At 39.1% G+C, this 26,212-nt stretch overlaps 1 protein-coding gene across 20 annotated transcripts in view; it reads right to left on the minus strand.

The window, feature by feature from the left end:
- The window catches only part of DMD (dystrophin), a 1,151,138-nt gene that overhangs the window by 24,100 nt on the left and 1,100,826 nt on the right, over window positions 1-26,212 (minus strand). For 16 of the 20 annotated variants that reach the window (XM_077781657.1, XM_021553010.3, XM_021553014.3 and 13 more), the window contains 7 exons: window positions 21,328-21,494; window positions 19,163-19,274; window positions 14,120-14,256; window positions 13,306-13,344; window positions 8,762-8,827; window positions 7,404-7,469; window positions 4,209-4,367 (listed from right to left, as the gene is read on the minus strand). In XM_077781657.1, the coding sequence (XP_077637783.1) occupies window positions 4,209-4,367; window positions 7,404-7,469; window positions 8,762-8,827; window positions 13,306-13,344; window positions 14,120-14,256; window positions 19,163-19,274; window positions 21,328-21,494 (746 nt within the window). The remainder of the gene's footprint in view (window positions 1-4,208; window positions 4,368-7,403; window positions 7,470-8,761; window positions 8,828-13,305; window positions 13,345-14,119; window positions 14,257-19,162; window positions 19,275-21,327; window positions 21,495-26,212) is intronic. The other 4 variants (XM_021553005.3, XM_021553018.3, XM_021553020.3 and 1 more) reach the window with 2 other exon arrangements.

Below are 26,212 nucleotides of genomic sequence, written 5' to 3' on the forward strand. Positions count from 1 at the left end.
TTTGAAAACTGCTGTAAGAATATCCTGGGAGAACAAATGGCCCTTATTCCTCCCTCTGGAACAGTTTTAAGCTGTGTGGTGAAAAGGATTGCTGATGTGAGCCAGGCACCCAAGGCACGGGCCACAGCCCTGAGGGTCCTGAGGAGAGGGACTCTGTGACACTTTCACCATAAAATGGGACAGAAGAGAAAGGGCAGATACAAACATGCTCCTCTAGAAATGAATGCAACTGACCAAGCATGGACAGTACATGGAAACCTCATCTCCCACCACCACAGCTCAGGCTAGGTGACTGACATCTGGCTGTCACAAACAAAAAACCAATCCTGCTGCATGTACTCATCACCAGGAAAGGAACCCTTCTTCAGTAAGAGAATATTCAAGAACTCCCATATATTCCATTTACAATGCTTGCAACTCTTTGAGGCATTTGTGAAGAAAAGTAACATAGGAAGCATGCAATCCAACTGTGATTTATGCAACTGTACAGAGCTGAGTAGTAAAGAGTGCATGAATTATGAATTACATCTATCACTGGCAGCATTAATTGCCTGGTGACAGAAATCCTAGTGGACTCTGTTTGCTGAGTAGTCCTCTCACAGGCAATTGAGAATTTGTGAATTCATGTTATTTCTCATCTCCCTACAGAAAATCACTGGTCTGAAGAAACAGACAAAGATGGTAGCTGAACCACCTACACCCTATCCCTCACTGGAGTGACAGTGTTTACTCAGGATGCTTCACACTCAGAAGATCTAGTTCCCCTTCTTCAATTCCAAAACAAATACCAAGAGGAGCCACAGCATGTTTAGAAATGCATCACTTTCTTGCTGTTGGCAACTATACAGAAGGAACTTATGTGAGGAGGCCATTCATCAGTATTCAGATGTGGAGGAACACCGACACAGGGCAGCTTTGAGATTCAGGGTGTCAGTGCTTTCTCTGGTGGCACACAGCCCGCTGCACTCCCACTGCAAGTCAGGAAAAGCAAAGGAATGGCAAATAGCTCTGACTGGAGATCTCATTTACTTAGTTCTTGTTCCAGGACAGCTCAGAGCTGGGAGGAAGAGCAGAGAACATGACAGAAGTCTCCCTCTTACATACAAGACCTCAGTTCAACTAAAATATTAGGAAACATCCACTTTCCTGACTCATTAAAATAGCAGGAAGGTATTTTAATTCTTTGTAAAAAGTTTTAACTCTGTCACTGCAGAACCACATGCTTTCTATTTAATGCCACTACAGTACATCCTGTATTTCCTATTCTACCATATAACCTCTGTAATGTATTGCTTTAGATGGACAACAAAAACTTGTCTTCTCTCTCTCTGAAATACATTCACTTGTGAGGAAACAGTTTTAGAGAGGGTTTTATAATTGGATTTTTCTTTTAAATTGCAATACAGTAATAATGCCTTCAACAGCAAGATTGCTTTTTGTCTATTGAATACAGAAATGGTCTTATCACAATATTCCATGTGAAGCAAAACTCAGCACAAGCACGAAGATCTAAAACTCAAATAAAACATTTTCAGCCATTGAAAATGTTCTCTAAAATGCTCACATTTTAACAAATATAAATTATTTAGCAGTCAAATCTTAGCCATACATTATTTAAGGAAGTCATACTTACAATCTACAGAAGCACCAAGGTCTTAAAATTCTAGCAGATAAATAATAAATATCTAACAAGAGGTCCTTGGAACTGGCAAAACCCGAGTCAGGACCACATCACAGATAGGTTAGTTTATAAGTTAGAGAATGCATTTCAGAAGAATTCAAAGTAGGCAACAGAGCTTTTAAAACTATCCAAAAGCAAAACCTCAGAATTACAATTTCAATGAGTCTTTTTCATTTAAGGAACAAGTCAAGATGGAAATACTTGAGAGGCCAGAAACTGTAGCTGAAACCCAAATGGTGGTTAGAATTCAATCAATGGCTCAAAAGAGGCAAAGCAAAAAGAAAAGGGCTTTTTTAATAAGCAGGAAACTGTGGAAACCAGAAGAAAAAGAGAAATTACAATGAGGTGCCAGTATCACAGCACTGCTTCCTCCTGGTACTAGATACTTGAGGCATCACTTGTTGCTGCTTTCCTGGGAGCTGCTGAGAAGTGACTGCATGCCCTGACTCTTACAGTAGAAGTGTACAAGACACAGCAGAGAGAGCTAAACCTGAGTTAGCAGAAGTTATTACAAGTGAATCCAACAGGAGTTATGGCAACCCAGGCAGGACAGGTGACTCGTGCACCACATCCAGCTCAGCAGTGGCAAGAGATGCGCCCTGGGAACAAAGGAATGTCTTCATCCTGAGTCAGTAACAAAGGTTTACATGGAGGGTGTTTCAGGATATGCATGGGAAGGAAGATGTGTTCACCCACTGGAACCAGGTTCACACCTGGTGTGGAATTAGGTGTCAGGTTGCTGATTACCTTTGGCAACAGCACAAACTCAATGGAAGAGAACAACTAGGAAATGGGAATCTAAAGGGACAAGACTGTTTTTAAAAGTAGGTAAGTTACATGGATGCCTCCTGACTGATCCTGTCTGAAGAGCTTATGTTTCTAAACAGGAATCAGTGTTTCATCCATAAACTCATGGTTATCTGGCTGTGACAAGCAACCAGGACAAGAAGAACTTGGTCACTTTTCAGCAGCTACCTTACATTTTACATACAAGTTATTTACAGCAGCTTGCAGAGACAAAAGTAATGATTTTGTTATAATCAATGAAAATCAGAGCAGTGTGACCCTCTGCACTGTGAGACAGTCAGAGCTCTCTGTGCCTGCTGTGTTGAGCACTCACAAAAGGCAAGGCTGCCTGTGGTGGCATCCCATCCATAACTGTGCCTCCAGCAGTACAAATGAGAAAACCAACCTTAGAGACTACAGCTCTAGTTTAATCCAGGGCTGGCAAACTTCAAACCAGGAATTTTTAAGCTGTAATTCCTGACACAGATCTTTTACAATCCCTCATCAGTAATTGCTAAATCAAATAAAGACCATGCAGATATTTAGGGCATGAACTCTTAAAGGGCTTTTTAGCTTATTTAGCTATCTAACTCCATATTATACTAGTTTTCATATACTATCTTTCTAATCAAAAACAAGTCTGCTTTAAAAGTCACCCTCCTTTCTGCTAGGCAGCTTATTTTTATTACAGAGAGAAAACCATTATGATTTTTTTCCTTCTTCTATGATTTACTACATAATGCTGTTTAAAAAAGTAACACCCATCTCCTGGAAATAAAGCTATCTTATCATCTGTATTGTACTAGCTATTAGATATTACTACAGTCTTGTACACGCAAAGTATGATATCTTATTTCAAAATACTGATTTTTCTTCACTTCAGAAAGTACTTGGCCTTTATGTGCTATGTAGTAGGAAGTTTGTGGTTTGCTTCAAACAAAATCTCCCTGCTGTTCAGTGAGCAAGAGCTTTGTTTACTACAGCTTTCTGTGTGAAACATCGTCCTCATTCTTGATGCCTACCATCTTCTCCATTCTCCCTCCTGATAAAAACTCTCTGATGGAGCCACTGTAATTGATTAGCACCATCCAAAGAAGACATTCATGGAGAGAAGATCTATGACACTGCCAACTCTTACATTATTTCCTTGACAAGTTTAAGGTAAATGATTAGTGCATTAAATCCTCAATGTAAGCAGAAACACCTAGCTCTTACAGAAGCAAGAAAAAAAGAGCATGAAAATGCCAACAGACTGTACTATAAAAGCTGAAGGTAGTAGAAAACAAACAAACTCATGGTTTTTTTGGTAGAACTAAATGATTTATATCTTACAGACTGATTTTGGTAATTCACAGTTGTAGTTACCAATCTTCCAGGGTCAAGATCTCCTGGTTTTTGTGCTGATGGCCCAAGATTCTAGAGTTCTATTCTGTAAATAGGATTGCAGTGCTGTGATGCTTCAAGTATCCATTTGGGGTTTTTTTAATGGTGATTAATGAAGACAACTTCAAGTAAATTTGAAGTTAGAAGTGGTAAGTGATACTTTGTATTGAAAGACTAAAGAAATGGCAACAAGCAACATCAAACAAAGAGAAAGGAAAGAGGACCCAACTTTTAGCCACAATGAAATTACTTATTTGTCAGAAAAAAGCACAGTTTTGTAACTCATTTTATCTCTAAAAATATGTAATTGTTTTCCAGACTTTTTACTTCAAATTCAGCAGCTGGTGGTATAACCCACCTGTTTTCCTCCTCCAGGTCTGCGAGGATTCTCTCCAGCTCCCCTCTTTCCTCACTCTCCAGAGAAATCAGGATCTGGGCAGGGCTTCGGGGCTGGCTCAGGGGGGACTCCTGGTTCAGACTTTGGCAGTAGTGCTGGATTAACAAGTGTTCATCATCACTGGAAAACAGAGGAGGAGAAAACAGGCTGTTCCCTTCCTGCTCTTCAACTTCACAGTGAATCTGAGGAGATGATTCACTCCCAGTCTCTCATTCCTTACAAAGAGATTTGCTGAACTCTTTATAACCTACAGCAGAGCAATGCACCTTAAAGCAAAATCTGCTGACCTGTTTCACGGAGTCTCTGGTAATTTTCCTTCTCTTCTTCTTAGATACCTAAAGCCAAGTTTTGCAACAGCTGACAACCTCAGCCCTCCTCTTTTGACAAACTTCAATTAGGAATTTGCTTGCACAAAGAAAGCAATCTTCTGCTGCCTGATCTGCATTGTGGAAGGGTCACTCAAACAAGGGCAATGCATTTATTTTTGTAACTACAAACTCTCCTTATGTAATATGTGTGTGCTTTATTTATCTTGTTTTCTCTATAAAATTCAAAATTAGGTAAACAAAGAAAAACCCCTTAACTAATATAATAAAAGTATGTTATTTTCCACTCAGATGTTTGGCTTTTTTTTTTAATTTAAAAGTGAGATACACTGTCAGAAAACAAATATATTCTGCTTAATACATAGGATCTCTATTTCTATTGCCCCAGAAGCTGTCTGGCACCTGAAAACAGGAATATCTCTGGAAGAGAAAAGGAAATACAATTCTTAAGACCTCGATCACCTCCCAGAACTATATGGATTGTTTTAGGTGTGGTTTTGGTACTGAGGAGACACATCCAAGCCCTAAGCAATGCAACTTACACCAGCAGTCATTGAGAAACCATTAAAAGTTTCCCTTGACACCAAAGGACAGGGTCAATAAAAATGACACTACTGTTGGAGATCTCATAGAACAAAATAATTCATTCTAGTCAGTCTAGGGTTTTTTCCTGTTATGTTTCTAAGCCAGAATTTAACAGGCATTTTGAACAGCTGTTAGTATTCAAAAATTATAATTTTCCTTGTTTTCATTTGTTTCTGAAAATGTTAATGATGCAATTTTATGACTGTAGGAGTGCCAAAACAACGTAGAGCACGTTAACATTAGTTCATAGAAGAGAAGTATTAATTTTTCACAAAAGGAGAGGCTTGCTAGTTCCTAAATTTATACTTTTCATTAAGCACTTCAACTGTGATTTCCTTCAAACCACTGCTTTGCATTTATAAATATTCTTACAGAACTTAAGTGAACTAACTGTGAACAAGTGACATAACTATTGCAGTAAAATGTCATTTTACAAGCATACTCATTTTGTGTGATTTTTCAGCCTGCACAGATATTTTATATATCACTGCAATGACACTACATAATGAAACACTTTGTGATATATAAATATATATGTTGTGTTTCTATTTCCTGCCTTCCTTGTTTCCATCTATCACTCTACCTGTACTGATTAGCCAAATAATCCAAACCCTACAGGAATAACAAATAATACTTAGGCATAATCTGATAAGCAAACCTGAAGCAATTACAGTTGTGAATTAATGGTAAGCTTTGATTTTGCTGCAATTTGTATCTATCTGGATAATATTTCTACCAAAATTCAAAATGCACAATTCTCTTCTCATTTTAATAGTACAAACTGAGGAACAAACTGGATAGTTAACTTTTTAATTGAATCATGCTAGTACAACTTCGAAGTGATCAAAAAAATGAACTGAACAGTAAGACCAAACTGTAATACAAGAGATACAGTGTATGCATGATTTCTGTGACAAGGACACTGAAATATTTCTGTGAAACAACACAAAATTCCATCTATTAGAGCATTACTACTATCCATAGTAATACAGAATTAACCAATGACTTGGAAACAAAGTTTTCATTAATTGCCTGAAACTTACTGACATTGCATTGGTATTTATTTTGATGGGTCATTTTAACTTTCCTCTTTTACCAATACCTTAAAGCAATGTACCTGGTTCTACAGGAGATTTTCCTTCAAAACTGATAGTCAATCCTACCAAGTCAAAAGTGAAACTATTTTGAAACAAATAAACAGCTTTATTGCTATCCAAGAACATTCTGAGCTCACAGGCTCAGAGTCACCTCATGAAATGCTATTCATTTGTAATCTCAATTTAAGTGAATGAAAATTGGCCAGAATTCTGCGTTGTAAAGGACTGCTACAAATTTAATTGAATCTTCAAAAAAAATCCATCCCTTAAACAGTGATAAGGATGAGATAATGTAGAATAGATAATTTTTAGAGAAGTTGGGGTTTTCATATCTGATTGATTTAGAATCCATGCTATGGCTTCTCCTACACAGTTAATGAAACAAGATCAAATTTTCAAACACACCCATGACATAGCTGCTTCTGTGCTGTCTTCAGAAACATTGCCCACAGTTATGTCCTCTTATTCAGAGAATAAACAAGACCAAGAATATTATCAGAGAACCACAAAGGGTTTCAGTCAGATAGCAGATTTAGCTACTTCTTAAAAATCCAAACTTTTATTTATAACTCTACATTTAAAGCAATACAATGAATGCTTGTCAGTGATCTGCCCAACTTACAGTTTACTACTGCTAGTATTTGAGAGTGATGATCAGTTCCTCCTGACTTTCCCTTGAAATGTATTTCAGGTATTTGTAAAGCAAAGATTTCTGTTTAGCCTCACTTATGTTTTGTATGACACTTTTCCCACACCAACATTTTCTAGCTTACAGCAATTTAACCATGCTTAAGCTTGAACTAAGACAGGAGGTATCTTAGAGGTATCTTTTCTATCTTTGTCCTTAGAACTCATCAGACAATGACCATATTTTGAACATGGAAATTACCTGCTGAATACATCAGTAATTTTTGGAAATAAATAATAATTTTTGCTAATTTTGATAAATCTATTATTTGTTGTATAAATTTGGTATTAAGCTATAAGACATTAATCAAGACACTATGATACAAATTGAAAGGACATGAGCACATCATTAAATTGAACCAGATGTGATACATGGCCGTGAAAATTCAGCACTACAAAATTTCAAGTTATTAACCTTCCCAAGAAAATACACATCAAAACCATGAAAACAGCCTACTTACATGCTCTCATTAGGTGAAATACTGTCATTTAGATAAGAACCATTGGTGTTCTCCATTTCTGCTAGCCTGTGGAAAAATAAACAAGACTCATTAAAACCAATGATGTTTTTCAAAAAATTTTGTTTGTTCTAACATTCTGGAAAGAATTAAAGAGCGTGATGTTTTTGATGAATTTGAAACTCAAATTAATTTATACTTGCTTTGATTACCAAAAGGTTTTGCAATAAACTATCACAAAACATTGTTTGCTACAATGGCCTGTCTAAACTCACTTCTAAGTTTTCAGTCCTTTCTCTGAGGTTATATTCCAACTCCTCTCAATTAATTAATTCCAAAATCAAAGAAAAGCCTTAAGATGCCAAGGGATTACACAAATTGCTTTGTACCCGGCAATGTCATTGTCCAAACAGTCATTTCTCATTAGTTTTCACACTCAGTCCCTCCTAAACGTCCTGCATAATTCAGAAACACCTCTCCTGATCAAGTGATACTGGAGGAGAGAAAGAGGTCAGAATAACTATTTTTCATTTCCTCAGCCCTTGAAAATTTACTTGCTTGGTGGAAAAACAATTTCACATTTGCACAAATAATCCACTTTTTGATTCTTAGGAGCAGTATGAAAGCAGAGAATTGAACTAGAGTAGTGATATATCACTATTTTAATCCTCCAAATCAAGGAAGAATCCTGTTTGTGGCATTTCATGAGATGAATTAACATTATAATGACACCTGAGATTCATATGAGGGTTTGGAGGTTTCTGCTCTTTTCATTTGTACTGTTATATCAGGGTCCATATTAAAAAATAAACTCTATGCAGAATAATACAAGTGTTTGGGGTGGAAGGGGCTTTTAAAGGTCTCCAGTCCAACCCCCCTGCACTGAGCAGGGACATCTTCAACTCAAACAGGTGGCTCAGAGCCCCATCCAGTCTGACCTTACATGTTTTCAGGGATGGGGCATCTACCACCTCTCTGGACAAACTTCTCCCTTTGCTTCATCATCCTCATTGCAAAACTTCTTTCCTTACATCTAGTCTGAATCTGTCCTCTTCTAGTTTACAACACTACCTCTTGTCCTATTGCCACAGGTCCTATCCAAGTATCAGTAACTGAGCACATAATGAGGACCCCAAGAGACCTAAAAACCAATTCTGACCACACAGGTGCTCTGGGCATGCAAGTTAGGACAGGCTGGTTAACACCAACCACACATGATGCTCTTGCATCCCAGAACCTGGAAAGCAAAACCCCAAATTTTATGTTTCTTTAAGAAGTGCTCAGGTAGCCCCTAGCTCATTTTTTTTTTTTTCCAAGTAATTTTAGAGAAAGATCTGCCTAACGTCCAGCTGGTCTCATACCTGCTAGCATAATGTTCAATGCGTGAATGAGTATCATCGTGTGAGAGCTGAGGGGACGAGGCAGGCCTATAAGGCAGAAAACACTGATTAATCACAAACAATACCCCTTTAAATTAAAAAGACACTTAGCTATGCCTACACCCTCACATCTCTATGCCTAATGTCATGTCTGATAAAAAGCAAGTTAGAACTCCAGGCGCTGTGTGTGCCTCCTCAGGACATCGGTGCAATGTTTTGTGGTGCCACACTGGGGATTTTTGACCATTTGCAATCCATCTGTTGCCAAAACTCTTCTTCACACCAACTCCCAAAGGATTTACAGAAGAGCTTTCACCCTGGTTTTCCCTGTACACCTGCCTCCTTCACTGGCATTTCTGCTTCACATGCAGAAATGTGCACAGGCTGCCAATGTCCTGCTGGGAACCTGTCCTGTGCCTCCCCCCTTGCTCCAGCGCCTGCTTCCAGCACATCCCACTTAAAGGAGCCTTTAAGAATTATTCCATGAGCAGCTAGAAATAAATACAAGAAGCATATAATGTCTGAAATGAGCCTTTAATAACACACTGCAGACACTGATGACTTTGCCTAATGTCTTTCAAGAGTTGCAATCTCAGTCGTAGCTCAGTGTGTTATACAGGGGGACACTAAATTATGTTGGGTTTTCTGTCTGACAAATGGTATGAGGTCCTCTTCAGTTTTCTGTTGATGAAAACAATTCATAGGAATTTTTGTGTCAATTATTGTTTCTTATAGCCTCACCTCTGGAAAACATCAACATTAAATGATGTTGCCTATGTAGTTCAGAGAGCACCCTTTGTTGCCACATGTGATTTAGCCAATTAACATGTATTGAGAGGTGCCAGATTAACAAAAAGTGATGCAGCTTCCCAAATTAAATAGCAATTTTGTACTTTCACTAAATTTCAACTGCCCTTTATTCCATCTCTGCTGACTCTCCTGGAATTCCTGATGAGTTCCAGACCGAGGAAGGAATTTCTCCCCATTTTGAATTGTTGGATACTGTGGTTCAGGCTGGGAGTGCCCAAAAGTGATTGTGTTGCATTGCACAATCTGACAGGTTTTGTATTTACTGGATATAAACCAAAACTGTAATAATCTTCTGGTTTGTAATGTTCCCATGTTAGGAGTTTGACAATCCTGCTGTAAATCTACTGGACTTCTCAGCTTCCAGGTTCCTAATCAGCCTCCAAAGGGCTCTAGATTAGGATCCTTCTGAAATCATAGAGCTGTATGCTGGATACTTATACAAATCGAGCATCATCATTAATATCTCTTCTCACACAACAGCAAAGTTTTTCCTCTTTAAGACATTACAGGCCAAGTATAACAAATCTCATTTTGTCTTCTAAATGAACCTTGGTCTCTATTTTACTCATCACATATTCAAGCATTACTACAGCACACCAGAGGACAAATACTCAGTTCAGAGTTCCTCAGTGCAGCACAGATTCAGAGGATGGGGCAATTGCTCCTCTGTGACTTGACATCCCACTCTGTGTAAAAATATGCAGGGAAGGGAGGGGAAAAGGATGGAATTTCTTTAGAGCAGTGGATCACGAGGCAGGATAACAATGGTTTTGTGATAAATTGAAGTTACCCACATTTTTTCTATTTTTTTGTCATACAGCAGATGTTAAGCTGCTCTTAACTGGTACCGTCAAGAAGAGGTCTTGTTTTCAACACACACACAAATGTTGATGCAAATACTATGCATAGGCTAGGAAATATGTGTTAAAAGTAGTTTCAATTTTGAGTTGGGTCATTCTCTTAGTGCCTCTCACCCTGGCATTGCACATGTATTTGTACCAGTATGAAAGAAGGGACAGCACTTGGTTGGGACCTACTGGGCAATGAGATGTCTCTTTTTGCAGTACTGCATGCAAGAAGTCAGGCCTGAATGCATGAATATATCCTTGCTGTCTTGAAATTATGCTGCAATTTCAGAAGTGATCAAGTTGTGCAATATATATAAAAAGATATATTTTTGGAAAGACAACATGATGTTGTGTAACTTGTTAGAGTTGATTCTGCCAGCTGCAAGCAGGGAGTGAGGTTACAATTCCAGGTTTGTCTCAACCTCAGACCATACTGCAATGGAGATATACCTCAAATAGCTTTTTAGAAGTTTGCTTAAGAAAGCAAACCTGCTGGAGAAGCATTGCTTTGTGTTGAATTCAGCTGCTCAGAGGTACTTTTGCCAGTCTCTGAGCAAACTTGAGAATGATTGTGCTGTATTTTACATACTCTTAGTGACCGACCACCTGTGCTAGAGCTCACAGTCCTCCCTTTCTGAGCACACATACTCAGCACACCTAATCAGCTCAAACAGTCAGCAGGAAGGCTGAGTGACACAGCCAATATTTAGTCAAGATAACCATCCCTTTTACAAGGGCTCCACAGCTGCCTTGTTCAAGCTGGGGTCTGCAGCAGCAGCATGGGAATTTTAGTCAAGTCAAGTGGTGACCAAGTGGCAAACACCACCTTTCTGCAATTCCCTGCACCCCCCAGAGACCTGGCTGGCAGGATGAGGGCACTTTTCTTTGTTGAGAATTTAGTTGATGCTTCCTGAAAGTGTAGAAACAAGTAAATTGTCTTTGTATCATTGTACCATCATAGTTCAAGTAAAAAGATACACATTCTCACAACTTGTGAACTGTCCCTTTAATGCCTGGCAAGCAGCATATCTGGGCAAAATACTGGATACTAAGCAGTAAGAACCATTAACTTCCAACAAAAAAAAATAATCTTTTTACAAGCAGTTCCATGTAAACCACATGTTGGTGTCAGAACAGCACTAGCATTGCCGAGTGCTGCCAGATGATGCTTTTCTGAGGCACTTCAAGGATAACCAGAAAACTGGCATGAGAGCACCAGAAAAAGGCATGAGTGTAGAAAACATGGTAAAGTTTTATGATAACTGGCTTGTCTGCTGAAGCTGGAATCACCCTGTAAGCGAGAAACAGCTTTAAACCTGGGTAGCTCAGTAACTTGAATTGCAGGTCAGGTGCTATAGCATGAAGGAAAAAAATAAAGTTAGCAGAACAAAATTAAGGGCAATTTTTTCCAGCCACTATTAATTTCCTATTTTTCTGCTTCCTTGTCACACCAGATGGAAGGATTATGCTCTGGAAGATACCTGAGTTAGTCTGACAAAAAGTGCAAACTCTCTGCACAAATCCTGCTCCTCGGTATTTCTCAAGTTTTCTCAAATATTACATGTGAGTTAAGAGTCCCTGAAGTATATAACAGCAAACCTTTTGTGTGAAGCTATTGATGCAAGCACACCACAATGTTACTGCTGTAAGTAACTAGAAATGACCATGTTGTGGCAGTTTAATTTCATATTATGTCAGACACAGCGATGACGTTCCACATGATCCAAGCTTTCTTCAAATGTTACCTTTAACTTTGCAACTGTTCTGAAATATAAGGAATCTAGATCCATAGTTGCATCTATAAAAGTGCATACTCAAGCTCAAAGCCCCACTATTTCAGTCTGCCTCCAGACTTTTGGCATTCTCTGTGGGTGAATCCTCAGCCATATGAGGTTTGCAGTATTAGATGTGCTTCTTGGTTGCTTAAACTTCCTAGAGGTAGAGCATTTCCCTTAGCTTCCCAAGGGTTTGTGCTCCCAATGAAAATTATAAATGAATATTCCAGTGTATAGATTTCACTCTTGTTTATTCTACAAAAAATTCAATGGAGGTGCAAGCCATATACAATTCACCATATAGAAATATAAAAAATCTTCCTCATTAGTTATCAATATGTGAATTAAAATTAATCCTTATTTAACATTATTCTAAAAGCATTTGTGTAACACTAGAAGTAGCAAATGCCACAATCTTTAGTTTATGCTGAGGCTATTACTATAACAGTAACACAATGCAACTGCTGGAGTGGTGCAAGAATGAAAATCTATTCCACAGCTGAAAACCACTGCTTTTTTAACTTCTGAAAAAATACAGTAAACATCTCCCCATTTCAACCTGCCTTCACAAATCTGAATGTATCTAAAAGACTGTAATAAAATACCAGTGAGCTCTGGATTAACTGGGGCACTCGAGTGTGCACAGCTGCACACAAACTAAATTATAGCTTTATCTGCAAAAGTGTGTCATTCCTGAAACTGAATTAAATCCACATCAAGTTCAATCTGTCTTTCAAAAAGCATTTAGTATACATTCAGAGGGATCGACACTTATTCAGAAACACAGGCTTTTAAGTAACAAACTTTGATAAGCATTAGTAGGTCTGCACGAAACCCCTGTTAATACCATGAAAAATACATACTCCAGAAAGAGTACACAGTACAAAATCCATAACTGCTGGAAGTTCCAGGGTTTATCTCATTCTACTCATTTGGGATTAAAACATTCCTTCAGAGAGTGCATCAAAGGAAATAACCATAAAGAAAGAAGGAAATGATCTCATGTAAAACTGAACAAAGAAATAAACAAAAAGAAACGTGAGGGAGTGCAGCAGCAGTAGCAGCAGCAGCACACTTCAGCAAAAGTACTCACGCAGAATCTACTGGCCAGAAGTTGATCAGAGTAACAGGACTGCAAGACAAAAAATGAGGAGGTGAAGAGAAAGGCAGAAGAAACTCAGCAGCAAAATAATTACAGAAAGTTAAAAAAAAAAAAAAGTCACAATAACAAAAAAGCAGAAATCCAACAGACCAACATGAATGGCTGTGAAGAGCAACCAATCAAAAAGTGAGAAAAAAAACCTTGAAATCTAAAATTTAAAAAGAGGAAGAGAAAGAGCGAGAACAAGCTGCGTGCAATTGCCATTAAACAACTGATTAAATGTGCAAAAAAACAAAGGGAACTGGGTTAAGTCATTGATTTCTCCATGTGCATCATTACTGCTTTTTTTTCCCCTGAAGACATCAGTCATTTAGTAAGACTAAATTTATAGGCTGAGAAAAGAAGAAATCATCTAGGAAGGTCCCAAACACCATAGCCTAATTAAAAAAAATAAAACCAAGGAAAGATACCCATTTGGAAGAAAATAAAAATTTAATGAATGAATGAATTATTAGCCTCCAAATTGTGCATCAAACTTAGATGTCTGTAAGACTGCCAATAAGACTGTATTTTTTTTTTTTTTTTGCTAACTGAAGCTGAAGTTCCTGTATAAGGACAGGTGAAGGCAGATAAAGGCAATGGCAACTGGAAGCCCAGCTTGTGTTTTCCTGCCAGGCAAGGTAAACAGAAATGAAAGACATAAAGAGGCTTTATGCATTTAGGAAGTGAAAGGAGTTGGCACCAGCTGGGGAGCTCAAATAGTGTACCAAATGAATTGCTACTTAGATACTTCAGAGCTACTCACGTTTCCATGTTGTCTCCCTCCAAGACAGTCTGCACAGGCAGGTAGCCCATTCGTGGGTGCTTTGCAAAATATCTTTTTGTTCGAAATTTGTTTTTTAGTACCTTGGCAAAGTCACGGACATCTTCTCCTGAAGTTGTCTGAAAAGCACAAATCACAATGAAATCATCTTTCATGAGGTTGTCACTGTTTTTCAATTGACTCTTCCTTTGCTGGGTCACTTGGAAGAGGTGTGATCACACCAAGCAGAGCTGCCAACAGCCTGACCCTGGAACAGTAAATTTTATTTGTCCATCACTGCTGCCTTACAATGCACTACACAGACACTACTAGTGGGGAGGAAGGAGGGAAAGAAAAGAAATTTCAAAACCCCCTGAGAGGCTCATGCCTCACCTCAGGTGATCTCAAGAAGACAAGCAATAATTAGACAATAATTTGCCATTTCCTCACCTGGTTGTGGTGGGTCTCTCTGACTACTTTTGGTTTAGCACTAAAATGACTGTAGTGCAGGACACACAGCCAGTCCATGTGTCCAGCTGGGTGTTCACTGTCTGGATCCCAACTCTTACTTACCACATGCTTGGCATCTCCATCTCATGGACTTGTCAATCTATGAAAGCCTCTAGGTACCTTTTCTTTCCAGTTTTCCTCCTCAGCCTTCTGTGCCATTAATATTTTGTTCAAAGGGAAACAAAAAGCAGGTGAGAGATGCTTAAAGCTCTCAGATCATTTATTTCTTCCTGCACCTGCTCAATGTGAAACTAGGAGGCATTTAAAATCAATACTCTGAGGAGGGAACAATTTGCATGAAGTTTTCTACTCCCTTGCCTGCAGCAGGCTTCCCTTGCTGCTGTAGAGACCAGCAGAGGAACACAACATAGATTTAGAAAGACTAGAAAGAGTTGGGAAGAGTTTCAAGGATGTCTGCTGTGAAGATGCAAGATTTATTGAGAGCCTGACGAAGAATCAGGCAATTTTCTGATGAATTTTAATGTAAGACTTCAATTACTTCAGTCAGGCTGCACTCCCTTCTCTGAACCTTGCGGAAGCACTAGATCCTGAAGTACTGATCTTTTACAGTAAATTAAGTTCCTCCTGACCCACATAACAATATTGCTTCTCCAATCTATCTAATTTAAGGGAAAGAAATCAGGGAAAAGTTAATCTTTTTGACATTTTTATTGAGTTCTGTGCCTTCTACATATAGGGGACGAATGTGCTGGAACCCATAAGTTAAGCCAACCTTCCCAGAGCTGCCCAAACACAGATACATAGATTTTTAAAAGGTAGAAAAATTAGGGATGCCCTGAAAAAATATCTGCAAAAAGTATGAACAGTATTAACAGAAAAGGCAAATACGATCCCTCTACTTAGGACACCTATGAGTTTCATGTAAAGCTGGAAAGATTTTGGCTCCCTTTCTGGTCAGTCTGGCCAGCAGGAAAATTCAGTGTAAGCAATGGCTGGCAGAGAAGTGACACAGCAGAACCTATAAGCCAGTATAGCAGCATCTGTATTTTCAAGAAACTGAGATAATATTTGGTAATATTAAGTATCCCTTCCTTAATTAATCAGAAGTAAAGGCCCAGACCACCCAGAGGATTCCAGAAAGGAGATTTATTGAGGTGGCTCCCTTCCCATGCCTCTGGAGGAGGGAATTCCCTCTGCTGAATTCCATCTGCAATGCCTGCCAGGAGAGCTCTTAACCAGCTTGTCATCAAGAGAGCACACAGAGCACATCTGCTGGAAACAGAGAAAAACTTTCAATATTTAATCTTGATATAAATAGGCTAAGCACAGCTTTCTGTCCAGTTGTTCACCTGTCACATTTATAACCATTTATTAATGCCCTGTCTATTATTGATATTGAGAACACATTCTATTGGATTTGAGTGCAATTTGGATTATTTGTTTTGAGGTATTAGAAATTAAACATTCTTTGCTTCAGCCTTCCTGGGACTGTTTTCCCCTCTCTCCCCACTGAAACTTTTCCATGACAACTGAACAGCAAAATGCTGTGTTTGCACAGAAACATCCCAATCTAGCTGGTACCACAAGAATCCCAAGAAGAAAATATATCTTCTAGTGACAGCTAAAAGCATCAGGCACCTCTCATATGATCCAAATGCCATTTAAAAAGTGTTCAAGAAGCACAAGAAAGGCAAAGAAAATGTGATTATTACATGGACAAGATGATAAACTGAGGCAATTTTCAGCCAAACCGTCTGATTTACTCCACAGATGGTTTATTATATATGATTTTCAGAGTAAAATCATCCAGACCAAAATTCCCGGTAGAACTGTTTTATGAAGAAGAAACAGTGGAGCCCAACTCTCTTAAGTCAAAGCAACATATAGGCAGATGGGTTGAGCAAGTTCCAAAACTATTCTGAAACCAAATAGGAATAGCTTTACCACCAGCTGACTTTTCCCAGTTTGGTTTAAGAAAATGCCATGCCAAGCCCCTCCCCAGACCTCAGCATTGACTGGGAACCTGAGATATAGACAGGTCTATCAGTCTGACACACTTCCAACAAGGTGTTTTTTATGTTCGTGTGTCACTGCTCATTAAACTCTAACAAAAAAAATCATCCTGCATTTACATCTCAGTCTATAAGTTATCTATGCTTTGTTTGAAAACTCTTTAAAAAAGTCCTATCTCTTTGAACAATAAATTGAGATGTGTTGCTTTCAGGAATAATTGTAGCAATTTTTCTGTCTAAATGAAAACCAAGCAACTGCCTTGCCCTTATTCTGACTCAACCTTTCGCAAAAGAGAGAATATTATCACATCCCTCAGGTATTTAGCAAGAGTTCTCAAAACTCCCCTAAGCAGAATTAAAGACTGCAGTGCTCAAAAATTTCTTGATACTAAGAGGGAGGGAAAGCAAAAATATCAGAACACTTTAGTGTGCACATTGAATTATTGCAAAGATATTATCAAAGAAGGCATCACATGTCTTGTGTCTGCCAAAATGCATTTTAAGGTGAGAGATTAGTGTGGAGGAAGACTGATAAACGCTCTGCCACTTGCATACTCTTTTTCATTCATTTAGAAAACAATTACAAACTAGACATAGCTTCAGTGGACATTCAGTCCCCCAGTACTTGAGTAAATTTTTTGTAATAGCAGCAACACCAAAAAGCGTGGGGCTTGCTGTGTGTCACATTCACTCCCCCTCCACCCCAGCTAATCCTCCTCTAATTCAGCTGGCTGCTTGTGCAGCCAGGCACGGCACATTAGCACGGGTTGCTGGAGTTCAGGGAAAAATCCACTGGCTGTGAATGGCTCTTTATTCTGATCCAGCAGGCTGGACGTGGTGGCAGGTTTTCTGCTCACCACCACATTCACCTCTTGGCAATCTGTATTTTCAAGGATAACACAAACCTGCTGGATGCAGCACTGCAGTGAGTTGCTGGAGGCTAGGGGTGCACCTCGTAATCCCTTTTCATTTCTCTTTCTTCCAAACACATCAAAAGGGTAACAAAATAGCTGGAAGATACTGGTTTGTTTCACTCACAAATCTTCCAAGTTGTTTCTAAGCAAGAATAAGAGTGGCAAAGTGCAAAGCAAAGCCTCAGTCCACGCGGGAAGGAGGGGTTCAGCCACAGGTGGAAAGAAGGCTCCCAGGGAGTCAGTCTCTCCCTCACTCATTCACCCTGCCTACGACTCAGATCACGAGATTCTGCTCTAGGAATGCCTGCAATGGAGAAGTCTGTTCAGACCTGCCCAGGCAGAGCCAGCAGTTCCCTCTGACTGGTGCAGCAGTTCAGGCAAATCGCCCTTCCAGCAACCTCAGTCCCTGAGGGACGGAGCTGAAAACCACAGCCAACAAACACTGACAAAGAGCCAGCAATCTGCACTGGCTGCCATTGCAGAGATTCCCAGGAAATACTGCCATTGAAGGGTAAAAGTGGATAGATAATGCAAGTAACTATCTGTAAGTTAAAACTAACAAAAATTCTGGATTGCTTTACTATAATTATTTTAGGGGCATACATTTTTTCTCCCTTTTTTAGGTCTCTAAGAAAAGCTGAGAGTCATTGCTTCATTTTGGCCATGCCTTTTTGCTTGGATGAAGATTTAAAGACTGTTAGTATAATTTTATGAGGCTAGCCCAAGTGTAATTTTGATGCTTTCTTTTCACCATTTATGACTACCAGCAGATGAAAGACTAGGAATAATCCTATTTCACCAGGAAATGCTGATGAGACTGCACTGCTTCAAGACAAACAATAACAAAGGCAGCTGAAAGCTCAATCTTGCTACATGGTGGAAGTTTAACTTGAGAGCGTCTCTAATTGATGCCCCTTTGCACTGGTCCTGAGAGGCCAAAAAAGAAGCACACTGAGAGAAAAATGCAGAATTTCCCTTGACAGCTGTCAGGTATGAAAGAAACATTTATGCAAAACCAATGCTTTTGGGAGCCATGAAAGAAGGGCGAAGACCCTCACCACACCATCACTGCAGCATCCTGTACTGAATGCCCTGGCTTCCCCGCTTCAAAAATAAAATCTACCTTGCAACCATGAAAACTTCCCTGGCATTTTATATCATCAAATGATCAGACAATTCAAAGGTACCATGAAATAGTGAAGAACTTACAACACAACCATAGTGTTGTGGGAGAAGCAAGTGGCAACTTGATGAGGAAAGGAGGAAAAAAATCACACACTAGTCTGGAGAAAACCTTGGGACCCAAGATATGAAGAAAACCTTGGAACTCAAGATATTAGTAAGTATTTACACAAATCATGTGCTTCCAGGATGATCCATAAAGTGAGCTATGGCACTGAACACAGAACAAGTCATTAGCACACAACAATACACTATGACACAGAATTGTGCAAACAATGAACTTCAATTTACTTCAAACCATTGGAGCATCCTTGACTAAGCAACAAAATTGCAGACATATATATAGTATATAAAATGAGATTTAATTATGGAGGAGGGAAGAAAAACAGTCCTAAATGCTTTATTACCTTGCACTCAGGAAAATAAGTTTTTACTGGACAGTAAGGGTCAGTAAAACAGCTACTTACTGGTGTGCAGTACTCCACCATGGGATAGTGCATTTTGTGACCTTTAGCAACACGGCCAGAGAAGAAGCAACTTTGGCAGATGTCATAGTTAAAGTGCTTTAAACTTCTGTACCTAAAAGAGGATAAAAAAAAATTCATGGCTTCAGAGCTTTGTGTGTGACTGCTTCCTATCAGCACATCAAGTTTGCTGTTTTAGTAGATTCTCTTCCCTGAGATGTCACACAGTGTGCAATGTCCAGCAATGCTCCTCTGCCCTGAGGGACAGGTACTGCTGCTTCAGATGTTTGTCATAGACCTCAATCTTCAAAAATATTTTTAATATTGGGCAACAATGAAGATTTCTACACGTTCACTCACCTTTAATATATGAAAGACATTACCACACTTTTTATTTCTATGACACTAACTTCATATCTCTTGCTCTTCATCATGATTCCTAAAATAGAATGTCCTCCAGGAGGAAAATTCAAGAAAGTAATGCCCTCAGTAAGTCACTCTGGCAACCCCCTCATGTCCTTCCTAGCACCTCTATAAAAACAATTTTCCTGTAGAGCATTCCATCCATGCAAAACTCCAAATGCACTTTTGGGCCATTACTTAATCTCATCAGCTCTATGAGGCAGCTAACTGTTGTATCTGCTGTGCTGAAGTGGTTGAAAGAGCCGGAGGCATAAGGGTTGTCTTGTTCCAAATACACGAAGCAGCTCAGCCACAACGACCTCAAAAGAACATTGTTTTACATGAACTGGGTGCACAGGATTAGCTTTCTAAAAGCCTTCCAATACAGTATCTTTTTGTCAAGTGTGTACACAGGGTTTCAATGACTTGCAAAGACAGAGAAAAAAAATCTGTGACAGACAGATTCTACTATAATGATAATAGATTTGTTATATAAATTTAAGAGACAGATGAGATCAGTCAAGTAAAATTAGACACAAACACAGAGCTCCAGTGTCCTCTCCCCGAGTTCTCGGTGCTTACAACAGACTATCTATTCACTTGGCATCCTTTGATATTTCCAAGGGCTGCACTTTTCAATTCCACCTACTCTTCTTTGGCTGGTTTATACAAAACTGTGTGAGTAATACAGTAGTTCATAAACTGCATCTGGGAGTTGGAAAATTAGACTTTGTGGATGTGCTGAATTACTGATATCCAATCCATAGCTCTTCCTCAGCAGTATTTATCACTTCCCAGTTAAGACATTAATGGTGAATAAAACCCCAAAGGAATAGAATTTAGACTACTAGAGCAACAGCCTCAGATTCAAAACAAAGACATAAATGCCTTCAAAATTTCCCCCACTTCCCACTGCTTGTAGCAGAAAGCACTGTCCCACTACATGCATAAAAGCTACATTCATCTGCTCCCAGGTTAGAGCAAAATGATGGCTTTTATGTGTAGCATAGCTGCTGTTATCTGTCTGGATTTTAGAAACAAAATTACAGAAAGCTCTTTGTAAACAACACGATAACACAGAAGGAGAAATGCCAATGGTAAAAGAAGACTGTGTGTAAAAAGGGCAGAAACCATACAAAGCAGCTATTGCGAAGCAAAGTGATAAAACAAGTCTAGGCATAATTGAAAGTGAGTATTTACTTAGCCCTTAAGTGGCTTCTCAACAGGCACACCAACACACAGCCATTTTACAACACAGTGACTTATTCATTGCCATAGTAACCACGGTGTCAATCCAGATGTTTAAATAGACCAGCAACATTTCCCCCACTCCAGGTTAATGTTCCACCAACATTCTTTCGCAGAGAAATGCACATGTAGCTTTTACATGCCTGAGAATTTTCAAGGCACTTCCTTGCTTTATGCTATGATGGAAAGCAATTCATTAGGATCCAATTCAGAAAATGCAACTGCATAGGACATGCTGAATGTAAGGCAAATTGTGTCACTTTGCAATCCAACAATGCTTTTGTTGAGGCATGGAAACACTGGGACACAGAGGAAGTGCCATATTTTAACTGAGAGATGACTATTGTCCTCTTCAAGTCTCACAGCACTGTACCCAGTCTAGGTGCTACTCTCATTCGTGTCCCTATCACCATTATTATTTCCAAGAATAAAATGCCTATAAAATTTGCCTGGAATCAGGCAGAGCTCTTGCTTCACCAAGCAAATGCACACATGGCTGAAAGGGAGAGAGTCTGTACCTGAATCCAATAATGGGGCACTCCTTACAGATGTTGCACTTGGCTTGGTGCTTGGCAGTCTCAGCAGCAGCCACCCTGTGCAGGACAGGCAGCCACACCATGGACTGTGGCTCCAGCCTCATCCAGTCCAAGAAAAGGGCTGCTTCGATCTCTGGTTTGTTGTTGGCCTGCAACACAAGGGGAAAAATAACAGGGGCTGAGCGCAACTGATCTGTCTACTCACCAGCTAACTAACAGTTCAAACTGTTGTCAACTCCGTATCTCTTCCAGGAATATATTCCAGCTCTTTCTTCCCTCAGTCCAACTACTCATGAAAAAAAAAAATCCTCAGGATCCTGTCTTCAAGTCAGGAACTGAAAACCATTATTAATATTTCAAATCTCTCTTTCTCTTATTCTCTCTATTACAATAGACAGCACTACCATGTACTTTGTCACAGAGAAAATCATCCACTTACAGGATCACCTTTGATGCCTGATCTCACATTCTCTGTCTCTCTTACTGGAGACCATATAGCACTGCTTCACACCTATTTTAAAAATTGCTATCCAAGCCCTAAAAATTGCATGTCTTTTGATCAAAATTCCTTTTTCCTTAACATTTTTCATTATCACACTGACCTTTCTTCATAATGCACACATAAGGAAATGATTCAAGTCTCTCTCAAGCCTGTTGTTAAACATGTAAACTTTTTCTCCTTAAATGCCTCAAACGACTTCTTTAAATTTCCCATCACTGACTGCAAGCATAATACAGTTCTGTTCCACAAAATAACGTTCTCAGGTTCTATTACATCCCACACTCATCTCTTTGCCAACAGCAGAAGAGCCAATGAACAGCTCCCAGAAAACCCATTTTCTGCTCCCATCCCATCCTGTCCCATCCCGTGTGACATTTCAGGTATCTTTTCCATTGTAACTCCAAGGCAGCTCAGTCACAGAGCCCAATCCCATTGTGCCAGACACCATGCACCCCCAAAAAAATGATATATCATCCCTACCCAGATCACCCACAGTATGGAAAAAGAAAACAAACAGATAAAACCCACAAGGAAACAGGATACAGTAGTGATGTCTATGCATGGGTAGAGGTCACACTGTACCAGCAGGCTGCACACTGCAAAGAACAGTGCAGAACGAAGGCATGGAGCATCAAAAGGGATTTAAAGGAAAACAGTGGAATGATGGAGTCAGTGTTTACAGGAAACAGCCCTGTGTCGTGCAGGTGTCATGAAGCCTGCACAAAACTGGTACCTGAGAACCTGGGAGATGGTTTCAGCAAGGTGATAGGTCAGGTGGAAACCTCAAGGGGCTCTAGTGGGAAGGGTGGGAGAAGGGAGGATGTGTCCACACAGGGAACTGCCCAAGTGATGAAGAGGGGTAACATCGTGCTGTTTCACTAAACCATCACTACATGCTAATTCCAATTCCTCAAGACATTTCCTTCCACGCTACCCACAGCAACAGCATATTTATGGTCTGAATATATTTAAATCTTCTGTTTTCCCTTCTCTCTATGCTTTCAAATACAGCTCTCAGTGGGCCAGTCTTTTATATTTTAAACTTCACAAGGCTGACTATCTTCCTTTGTGGTTCCAAACCCATTTGAAGCACTTAAATAAATAATAAGCATTAATGTACCATGTACATGGACCAAGATGAATAGGGGATTGAGTGCTGAGGATTTTTATGCTTGCTCTCAGTTACTTGTCCAGTTTCTCATTAGTTTGAAATTTGAGTTTAGTATAACCTAGCTAAAACCCTAATCCACTAAAAATGCTAGCAACGAATTTTGAGAAAAAAAATATCCCAGCTGATCTGCAGAAGAGAGAGCTATAGGGAAAACCAATTAGCTGTAGTTTGGTTTTTTGTTTTCTTTTAAATCTAACACTGTTTATAACCTTGACAAATTAACTGATCAATATTTGAAGGCTCAGAAAAATGCATTCTCCCAGACAGAACCCCACAAAAAAGACGTGAAATACAAACCCTGTAATATGCCCTGAATAATGAACTGCATTAAAATGGACTTAACATGCTGCTGCAATACTTTAGTTAATCAGAAACAAAGATTCTTGGTCAGAGCTTCCTTCTTAAGGTGCTAATTTGGGAACCATCCAATGATTCCTATCACTACACCTGGGATCCATATACATGGACTTCTAGTATAGTAGAAAATATCCTTTTTCAGATGTTTGGGGTAAAAACATCAAATCAGAACATATCTACAATTATTCAGATAAAAGTGCTTTACAGTTTGATATTCGTGGAAGGATTCTATTAAATGGAACACACATTGAAACACTTCTGAAGTCTTCTGCATTAAACCCTAGTTCTCTGTTTTTTCACATAGAATTTAGGAAACCGCACCCCCCCCCCCCCCCCCCCCCCACCCCAGAATAGAAAGAGAAAAGCAAAAGCACAATAAAATCCAGTCAACACTAGGAAGGGGATTTGCTCAGAACAGTGAATACTGCCTTCTGCCACGGTACATCAGTGAATTCAGTCAAATTAAATTAATTTTGGAACTCCTAAGTGAAAGGCATGCTTCTAAAATATGACCATCTATATTTTCAGCTGAAAGGCAGGGCAACAAAGGGGCAGGGGAGAGGCTTTCTGTGACTCACTCAGGGATCCAGCTTCAGCCAGCAACTACACTGGCAAACCACTACCCTGCCTAGCAGACTACACTTTCTATACAGAGGTCCTCTAAGTCTCAACAACAACAACAAAAAAAAATTAAGAAGATCTCTTTAATACACCATTCCTAAGAGAAAAACATGAGGTGTACGGAAATGCTGCAGTGCAAGCTGCAGTCAGAATAAGAATGAGCCGCTCAAAACGCTGCTCTCCGCTTGTAGCTGCTTTAAATTTGCAGGGAAAATGCTGCAGCAATGAAAGACTTTCTGTAACACCCTAGATCTATTTTAATTTTGCAGTCACTGTCAATTCACTGCCAGCAGTCCCAATAGCTGCCTAGCCAGAGCTCTGTATGGCAACTGTACAAAACCTGTGCTCCAAGAGATTAGGTGCATTAAAATGTATCAGAACTGCTTCTGAATTATATTACATGAAGATTTAAAGCCACGTGGAGAAAAGCTGGTCAGGGTCAGACAGTATAGGACAGACAGTTTTCGACTGTCTCCTGAGCTGCCATTACAATTTTTTTAATAATCTCTAAATCCAGTAAGGCAGCAGCTGAAGATTTTACATACAGGAAAGAGGCTGAATTCATATAGTTCATATCTGAAGCAACAAGATCAAGCTGTAAAGAACATTAATGGTTCTTCTCTTGAACACATTTCTGTGCAACTCACAATTTTTATGGTAATAACTGAGTGAATCATAAAGTAAAATTCATTAAGGCCTTTCCAGCTTACAAGTAACAATTTGTTATGGAGGACATTCAAATTCATTATGTTCCAGACATCTGTTTTTCAGTATTTATTTTGCAGAAACAATGGGGAAATAGGAAGTGGGGTGGTGCTAGCATCTTTATGTAATACTTGGGAGACGAGATTTTTGTTCTTCTCTCTCTCTTCCTCTAGCTAGTAGCTGAAAAAAATACCCTATGCTATATTAACTTTGTCTGTCCATAATAGGAAATATGCTACAAAATACAGTTAGGATTTTATATGAAAAATGTGGAATGCTTTTAGACTGAGTCAGATAACACAGCAGAAATTTCTGATAACATTTCTGATTAGCTATATTCTGCTTATGTGCAGTGTAGGAAATTGACTGGAAACGAATTAACATTGTTAATTGAGTGGTGTTTTTCACTCCGGATGGAAAGCTTTACATTAGTAAATACTGTTTTGGACAAAAAAAAAAAACGGAGAGATGGGATTCTTATGACTTGTTAAAGTCTAAAAATGCAGAGCAGCCAGTAACAGCAACCCTGTCTCCCCAAAGTCAGACCTAACCCTGTTCACCCTTGTCTTCCCCTCCTGCATTATACTTGATTGCACTGACTACACCAGTCAATGATTTTAGTGTTGTGGCAAAGAATAATAAAATAAAATAACATGAATCCAGAAGTGAATTAGTGTCATTTTATATCATCTACATGTAGTTTTATATCATGCACACTTGAACAGCATCTCCCTGATCCCCACCCTTTAAACCATTTTAAAATAGCTTTTGAAAGCAGCTCACTTGTAGGACTCTTCAAGACTGCCTCCAAAGTCAGGCACAGGTTCACAAAATCCTGCTGAAATAAAACCAGAATTGCTGTTTTATGACATTTACAGCACAGCAGCTTGAGGAAGGATTTGCTAGTTCCCTTTGGCCAGCTCTCTCTTGTCAGAGCCAGAAGCAGAAGAAATATCCTATGAATAGAAACAAGGGCTGCCTGAATCTGTTAAAAGAAATTGAGTCCCTCAACAGTAACACTACACTTTTAAGTTATTTTCATATGGACTTGTATATATAACAATATATATAGTTATTTGTACACAGTACTGGTATTTCCTAACTGCTCAAAAATAAAAGCAATAAAAAATGCCTCAAGAAACAACTGTCCAACCAATTCAAATCACAGCATTTGTGACCAGAGTCACTTTCAGGGTCCTGGCCCAGGATTTGCAACACCCAAATGCCATCTAAAAGGACTAACTGCTCTATTTTGGATTTTATTTGCCTGAGTAAATACACCAGATTTGGACACACTTCCATGGTTTTAGAAAATTGGCTCATCTTGCCTTACGATTGATCAAGTACAAATTTAGTAATGAAGACTATACAATACAGAAAATTAAAATACTTTGCTTCATCAAAATGAAGCAAAACAAGGTTTAAAAAGTATCAGTTAACTGCACATATTTTACTACTCCTTAGCTTCATCTGTTCTAGTTTTTAACATCAAGTACTCTAATTCAAGTATA

The sequence above is a fragment of the Lonchura striata genome, chromosome 2, assembly GCF_046129695.1.
Source record: "Lonchura striata isolate bLonStr1 chromosome 2, bLonStr1.mat, whole genome shotgun sequence".
Classification (NCBI taxonomy): domain Eukaryota; kingdom Metazoa; phylum Chordata; class Aves; order Passeriformes; family Estrildidae; genus Lonchura; species Lonchura striata.